The 8,655-nt window shown below is 43.1% G+C and overlaps 1 protein-coding gene across 1 annotated transcript in view; it reads left to right on the plus strand.

The window, feature by feature from the left end:
• The window catches only part of LOC147631073 (uncharacterized), a 142,374-nt gene extending 136,496 nt beyond the window's left edge, over positions 1–5,878 (plus strand). Inside the window, exons 6-8 of the mRNA XM_086809400.1 lie at positions 4,513–4,659; positions 4,780–4,911; positions 5,038–5,878. Of these exons, the coding sequence (XP_086665526.1) occupies positions 4,513–4,659; positions 4,780–4,911; positions 5,038–5,424 (666 nt within the window). The 3' untranslated portion in view covers positions 5,425–5,878. The remainder of the gene's footprint in view (positions 1–4,512; positions 4,660–4,779; positions 4,912–5,037) is intronic.
• The last annotated feature ends 2,777 nt before the right edge of the window (positions 5,879–8,655 follow it).

Here is an 8,655-nt window from a genome sequence, read left to right on the forward strand (position 1 = left end):
GGAGGTTCCTCCGGATACTCATAAGTACCGGAGCAAACTGCTCTGCAGGAGAAATATCAATCCCAAGTTGGCATCCCAAATATCTAGCAGTGCATCCTCTGTTGATCCAAGTAAAACCAAGCTCAGCACTCCAAGCAACTCTCGGTGAATCACTGACCCAAAAACCAACAGATTTGTGCCAATTAATGAGTGCCCTGTTGCCAAACAGAACTCCTCTAGTGCTACCTGGAAGGAACATAAGCATATATGTGAAGCCTCCAGAGTCAACCAATTCCTCTTGACTACGAAGAGGCAACGTCAATCCCGAAATACCAGCAGTGGAGCGGAGAAAGATGCTCATGGCCTTTGCAACTATGATATATAATAATGGGGCTAAAGGGCAGCCTTGCCGTACTGAGCGAGAAATCTGAAACCGCTCTCCGCTATCACCAATACATGCATGAAACTCCCTTGATCCATCTCTGAGAGAAGCCCATATGGCTGAGACTACCCTCAAGGAAGTCCCAATCCACTCTATCATAGGCCTTCTCAAAATCCAAGAGCAGAATGGCTAAGGGCTGATTGCTCGCTTTAGCCCATTCGACGGCCTCCCAAAATGAGAAAATGTTATCAAAGATGCTCCTGCCGTCTAATAATCCATTTTGAGTATCATGAATGACATCTTGCAAAATTGGCTGCAATCTGACCCTCATTGCCTTAGCAAGAATCTTATAGGCAGTCCCAAGTAAGGTGATAGGTCTCCACTGGCCAATCAATGTCCTATCCCCACTCTTAGGAATTTGATTAATAAGCCCCTCAGTGAGAGAAGAAGGCATAGATCCTGTGTCCCACATCTCCTGCAGAACCGATGCGATCTCAGCCCCAATCTCATCCCAAAAAGTAATGCGTACATGGGGTGCTGATCCATGGCAATTCGGATCTCTAATACATAAAACCACTGGGCAATGATCCGATTTGGAGGTGCCTGTAGCAATCAAAGTATGTCCACCTCTGTCAAGCACCCAATCATCCACATAAAATCTGTCTAACCGTGCATAGATACATCCTACATCTCGTCTCCTGTTAGACCATGAATAAAGAAGAGTGGATGGACTCCTCAAAATGTCATCCTCATGCCTACAATCTCTACCATGAATGGAGAGTATAAACCTCTCCCAAGACGCTCTTTCAAGAGGATGCACCAAGCCCTCATGTCCACCTCTTTTATCCGTTGGCATCTCAACCATGTTAATCGGCAAGAGGCATCAATGTAGTGAGAGATTTCCAAAAGGCGATCCTCTCACCTCTATGGTTAGGAGCATAGAGGTTGAGAATACCAATGCGTGTAGTACCCTGCATAAGAAGGATCCATTGCGCTCTCGTAGGCAAAATGACAGCATGTCCAATGATGCAAGGCAAGATCAAAGCTGAAACAGAGATACAAACACCACCCTTGGTACCAATAGCCGGTGACCAAAAGGTGTGTCCTGAGAGAAGCTTGCCTGATCTCCCACACTGACTAGCATCCAGTTTATGCTCTTGCAAGAGCAATATATCCATAGGTCCACCTGTGAATGCACAATGAAGCTGGGTTTTTACAATTTGTTTCCGTCGACGCGGAAAAAAACCCCTGAGACCCTGAATGTTCCAAGAGACAATCCTCATAAAGACTCAGAGTAGGAACAACCAGATCTCGTGGTCGACGAAGGACCCCCTTTAAAGGCGGAAGTATGTCTCGCATAGGTAAGGGAGGGAAAATCTGACGATGTAAACCTTACCTCTCTCTTTCACTCTGGGGAAAAGCCAGGGCTAGTCCTCAAAACTGGAGAGGTACCATGACAATGTGAATGTGCAACATCATCCTCAAGGGTGCAATCATCCTGTAACTGTAATGCAGCATCCTCCTGTGAGGGATCTAGATCATGTGCCTGCAAGGCCTCATCCTCCAAAAAAGGATCAACATCCTGTGAGGCAAGAGCTGCATAGGGGTTAGGGTGCTCCACAGGGAGTGTGGGTGAAGGGGCAGGTACGGGGGTCCGAGGGTGCCTGCCATCCCTAACCACAACCCAACGTTGTGTGGTCTACTGTGGCAAAGGAGCAGCTGGAGTCTCGGCATCTGCAGAAGGCCTCTGATCGGCAAGACCACGCCGCCTCCTAGCATGGTCCCTCAATCTGGGACAATCTCTAGCAATGTGACCCTGTCGACGACAAATCCGACACTAGTCAGGTCTGCCTACAATCTCCATCCTCTGTCGGAAATGAGATCCATCAGGTCTCTGAAGCATAACATGATCATCAGTAATCGATGGATCAGGAACAAGCACAAGGACCCGGGGTACACCATCAAGAGTGGCGGTAACAGCCGCGGAAGCTGAGGCGGGAGAGCTCGGGAGGATTGGTACCTCTAGAACTTGGCCAAAGGATGCCCCTATGGAAGCTAAAAGCTTCCAATAGGACCGAGGAAGAGCACGGAACCGTAGTGAGACCGGGGTAAGGCGCTGATCCTCCACCACTGGATCAAAGCCCACCTGGTACTGAAAGAAGAAAATCTTCCTAGGACCAAGAGGAAAGGGGCTACTAGCCAAAGCCTGAGAAGTAGCTTCTGAAGAATGAAAGTCCACTTGGAAGAAGCCTCGACCAAGTAAATGAGTATCCTGAAAGTGTGCAATTAGCTCCGAAGGGAGAGCTGCTAGAAGCCATTCACGGGCCTGTGAACGAGAAGGGTGGGAACCATAAACTCTCGCAACAAGGGTAGTCTGGACCTCAAGGTCAATGTCGTGCTGAAGAGAGGTGAGCTCGTCTTGTGAAAAATTGATGATTCTCTCGGCCAGTGGGGGTGATAAGAGATTGGCTGCAGCAGAAAAAGCCATAAGACCAATCAAGAAAAGTGGGCGGCCGACTTGAATCCAGAAAATAGCTGCTCACTCTTCAGACATTTAGCAGTTTATGTCGAGAGCTATAGAATGTCTTTGGCGTACCAAAAGTGACCGTAAGGCGGTGCGTCTTCTCAAATGCAGTTAGGTTTGCACGCCAAAGATGCATGGGGGCTTGAACATCCTCAACATACATTGCTTGCTTGCAAGGCCATGGTCTTGCCTACTTTCTTGGAACAGCGTCAGCCCTGGACATTCATTCTTTCTCACTTGTTTGCCTCTCTTAGGACAGCAGCATTTGGGCACTGGACACGAGCTATCCCAGATGTTATTTTCAAGCATTTTCAAGGCTGCATATCTAGCTATCCTTTTTCTACCCATTTGATTTTTGATTGGCAGCAGCTTTTGGCACATTTATCTTGGTCTGGCCGCCCTCCGGATCCAGGCAACTCGCTTCGTCAGCAGAGTCTACACTGGAGTCCGGTCTTTGATTCCCCTTTGGCACTTTTGCAGCCTCGTAAGGCTTATTTTTTGGATCGCTGGGGCATTTCTCTGGTGGATGATGTAGTGGATGACAATGGTGCACACTCTCTTTTCCACAGGCCCAAACACAGTTTCATCTGGGGATGCATCACCGGCCTATATGGCATTCTATCGCGGAATTGCTACAGCCTTTCCAGCCGGTGCCTCGCTTGTTTTCTCCTCTTCCAATGCTTGATTGGAAGTTTGATCAGGGGCTACCAGGTTATTCCACTTTCTCTTTTGCCAATTTGTCTGCCAAAAAAGCCTACCGTCTTCTTCTTCCGCAACCATGGATTCAGGAGCATGGCAATCATTTCTGGCATTTGGATAGGCCGCTTGGGTGGTAGAAAACATGTCTTCATCGTATATGGAAAAGTAAGCTTCCCCTCAAGCAATGGGTCTTTCTGCGGCGATGTCTGGTGGGGGCCCTTCCAGTGGGTGTCCTTCTGGCTGGCCGGTGTATTGTCTCCTCAGTTTGCCTACTTGTTCGCATCCACACGAGACGGTTCTGCATCTTCTCTGGGCTTGTCCTACCACTCAAGATTTCCTGGCTCATTTGACAACTCTTCTCCATGCCCAGTTTCCCAGCCTTTCCTTTGGCAGGCACTTTTGGCTTTTTGGTAGATATCCCTCCAGCCCCAATTATGCTCTCTTTTTTTCGTGGTGCCATTATTGGTCGTTATGGAGTTAAGATTTTCCTTGCTCTAGTCTCTCCAAGATGCCCACTTTCTTGGAGACCTTTCCATGGCCCAATCGGAAGTGTTTTATCATTGTTTCTAGCTTTCCGTAGTGGCTGCTCCATGTTGGGGCAGCTATGAATGTACATTGCATTTATAATGAAACAGTGGTTTTCACAAAAAAGAAAAAAAAGAAAAAAAAGAAAAAAAAAGTGTGTGTGTGTGTGTGTGTGTGTGTGTGTGTACATATGTATATACAAATACATACATACATATGTACACATATATACATACATAGCATGCACACACATATGTGCATGCGCGCGCGTGTGTGTGTGTGTGTGTGTACACATACAGGTGTCGGAGTTAGAGCTCATGCTCCCTTGGGTACAGTGGAGCCAAATAGCTACTTGAGCAAGGGGATAGATTAGCATCTTTTCAGTGAAGGAAATTTGTATCAGGTAGCTGCACTTGTTCCACGTGCTGAGCTGGACGGAGAAATGGGTGATGCGCACATGGCCATACAGGCGCGCCTCATGAGTCAGGCCCTCCGGAAGCTGTCACATTCGCTTTCGAAGTCACAAACGATCCTTATCTTCATAAATCAGGTATAAAATGGGGCCCACCAAAAGATGGCTTGTTAGTGCCGGGTGTCATCTGTGGATGCTTTGTTCAAGGTGCTGAAACGATGTGTTTTAGTACCTAAAATGCTGGATGCAAGAGTGCAGATAAGAGCAAAGCTGAGCTCTGTCGGTTATGGTGGTGTCGTTGAGGTGACATCCGGTGGTAATGCATTGAAGTTTTACGCATCTGTTCGGTTGAACATACGGAGGACAGGCTTCATCAAGAAAGGAGAAGAGGTTAGTTTCTTAAGTTTTTCTTCTTTACGTAATTTATTCAATGATCACTTTTTTTCAATGCTCACAGGGCAGTCCCCTTGCCCCCTTTTCAAAAGAAACAAGGTCATGTTTTATATCTTTTCTCAGGTTGTTGGTAGTACCATTACTGTAAAAGTTGCCAAAAACAAGGTTGCGTCACCTTTCAAAACAGCAGAGTTTGAGATCGAATTTGGCAGGGGAATCTCTAAAGAAGGAGAAATTGCCGATTATGGGGTAAAATATGGCTTAATTGGGAAGTCAGGGAACTGGTTCTCGTATGATGGCCAACACATAGCTCATGGTAAGGAGAACCTCAAGAAGTATCTTAGGGAACATCCTAACTTGAGGGATGCTCTGCTGGCAGATATAAAGGAGAGACTGACTGGAAAGCCCATTGAAAATGATGACGTGGCTGAGGAAACGGGATCTGAAGAGGATTATGGAGTTGAAGATGCTGATATGGAGGCTGATGTCACAGCTGCCGAAAAGCCTTGATGGAGGTGGTGGCGATGATCTGCTTCAACTAGGTTGATCATACTAGATGTTTTACAGCTTGCCTTTCAAATTGTATCATGGAGCAAACATCTCCCCCCTGCGGCATGCCAACTCAGACCTGCCCTGTCACCACGCTTGACTCTCCAACAACATGTGATCAGCACAAGTTTTGTTTCAGCTTCCCTGAATTTGAGCTACTCTATTTAGGGTTCCATCTAAATCCCTTTTTTTTTGGGGCGACTGTATATAACCATGATTAAGGTTCACCAAGTGAGATTTATCGGGTGTATATGGCAAATCTTACATACTGAATCTGTAAAGTTTTGATCAAGAACATTTTGTTGTGTTGTAATGTTTTGCCCTTGGGCTTACAAGAAAGCTGAAACACACTTGATTAAGCATGCCCAACATTTTCAGGGATAAATTAATTAATTTGTATTTTTGAAGTTGGCAATAGTGTAAAGGTGATCTTACACGTGGCATGTTTGCCCTAAATTTGAGTCTTGATATTACACGTGGCATTCTCTGCCGTTGATCGAACACGTGGCATGCATGGCTAACACGTGGAGAGTTTTTTTTGCATGTACTGGTATCTGATGCTCTTCTCCTCCCTTCTCCCCCGTGGTTCTGGAAGCATGGCATTTTTTGCGTTTTGTTGGTTCCGGAAGCATGGCACGTCTTTGAGCTTCTCCCACCTTCGTACGGATGGGCTTCTCCCACCTTCCTACGATTGAAGACCGTGGATTCATCTGCTCAGTTTACCGACACCTGCATGTGTTCCTGTTAAGGGTAATACTGCTATTTTCAATATGGTATGTACACGACCAACACGTGCAAAGCTTTTGTTGCATGAACAGCTATCTGATGCGCTTCTCCCCCCTTCTCCCACCTTCCCTGGTTCTGGAAGCGTTCCTGTTACGTACCGTTGGCAGCTCTATACTGCTATTTTCAATATGGTATGTATTTATTTTCAATATGCTATTGTCTGTGCATGATTGGTGTAGTCCAGTATTTAACGTGTGCTGTGTCTCTGAATAACGACGTCTAACAACGTCTGCTGTGTCTCTGAAGCTATTCATTTCAGTATTCCGCCATGCCTCCAAAACGCAAGCCATCTCCATCCTTAGCTTTTGGTCGTACTCAGCAAGCTGATCCATCTAACTCTGCACTTGTTTGTGATGAAGGGGTACCGTCGTCATCTACTGTACCACGTGCTTAGCACTATGCTTTTCCTCGAATAATCACCCCTCTTGAAGGTCCACATACGGTGCGTAGCCTACGTGCTTTTCCTTTCTCTTTTACTTTTTTATAGGACGACTTTATTTTTTGGATGGAATTACTTTTTTAAATTTATGTTAATATTTTATGTTCTCTTTAAATGACAAGTTCAAAGAACTGAAAATGCTCCGGATTTCTTTTTTCCTCTATAGAAGTAATACAGTGATATTTACAAGATTTTATTTCTATTTTTTTTGGGTGAAGATTGTTAAATAAATTCTTGCAATTGAATTGATGAATACATGTACTTGCAAGATGATGTGCGGTATTAATATCTTTACCAGCATTTGTGATAAAATAATGATACAATAATCAATTACATGTACTTATAAGATAGTTTGCAGTACTAATATCTTTACAATATGCACATTAAAATAAATAATCACGTCCAACATTTCATGGTATTTGTAAAATGACATAATAAAATAATGATAAGCGATGTATACAACCGGTTCAATAAATAAATGCTGATTGAAACTTTTTGCATGTGTATTTGAATGTTAGAATGTATTTTCGAAATAAATTTATTTAAAGAAAATTAGAAATGCGTAAAAATCTGCATTTTTTTCCAAATGAATGATTTGGACTAAAGATTTTAATACTTTTATATTTTGTATCTTCTTTTGAAGGTTCAAGCAAACAAGATAACAAAGGAAAAAAACCAATGCAGAATGAGAGAAATGTAGATTCTGAACCTTCGGTGCATAAAATCTCGCCCGCATGGAAAAAGAAACATAACTCTTTGAAGTATCTGTTACAATCGCTATAGGAAATAGAGATATTAACTTATTCTCTCGGGAACCCTTAGAGGAATTTGTGGGGATGGAGTGTTTAAATGGTCTTTTTGCATTAGAGAAAAGAGGGACATAAGTCATTTGCACTTTCAAATGGTAGCTAGTTTAATGACACCATCTCTCATAAGCATAGGAAAAACAATAAAAAAAATATTTAGGATGGGATTTATTTAAACTTGAGGGTGCACTTGTTATGTGTAGAGGCCTTAGACAGGTTAAGATGCATACCCTCAAAGGAATGGTGGGTTATTGCATGAAAGATTTGCATAAACCGCACTTTAGATTTTTCTCGCACAATATATCTACAGAAGAGATTACTACAACTGTATGCATTATATGGACAGGCTGACTTGAAGAATAAAGTATGCTTATCATTTGTCAATCTTTTTGAAAGAGCATACGTCTACATGGATAATTATAAAGCTAATAAAATAGGCGCATCCTTGCAAAGCACTCTTCTAAAAAAAATTCGTGTTGGAAAGTACTACCCGTCAGCCTCTTAGATTATTCAAAAAACAGGTTGACTTGAAGAATAAAGTATGCTTATCACCTGTCAATCTTTTGAAAGAGCATACGTCTACATGGATAATTATGAAGCTAATAAAATAGGCGCATCTTTGTAAAGCACTCTTCTAAAAATGATTCGTACTGGAAAGTGCAGCAATTTGGAAAGTAATGAAACTTTCGCAACTGACTCAATGCATAGATATAGAAGAGATCTTCTTTGTCGACACTCCTCCTAGCAGGTACTTTGAGCCTATGAATGCAAGAAACAATGGAGATTATGAAGAAGAGGACAATGTTGATGCTGATGACATTCAAGATAACAACAATACTCAACCGGGAAGTAGATCAAACCCAATAGTTATTAATGATGATAAACAGCCACAATCACCACATGACTACAGTACATCTTATTTATCTGTATGGGAGAGCGTATAAATTCAAAAAAGCTATTGTAGAAGGTGATGAATTTGTGCTTCTGTCTCCAGAAATCTGTAAGTATGTTGGTTTGATAGAAGAAGAAGCCTGTTTTGTTTAGTTTGATACTCTTTTTTCGGGCATATGTAATTACATCGCTTGTTTTTTTAACGTTTTACAATGAAACATATATACTTCTTGCAAATTCATTGTGTAGTTGGTTTGAAAATTGAAACAT

Source organism: Cibotium barometz, chromosome 15, assembly GCF_041138505.1.
Source record: "Cibotium barometz isolate CiBa-2024 chromosome 15, ASM4113850v1, whole genome shotgun sequence".
In the NCBI taxonomy this organism is placed as follows: Eukaryota; Viridiplantae; Streptophyta; class Polypodiopsida; order Cyatheales; family Cibotiaceae; genus Cibotium; species Cibotium barometz.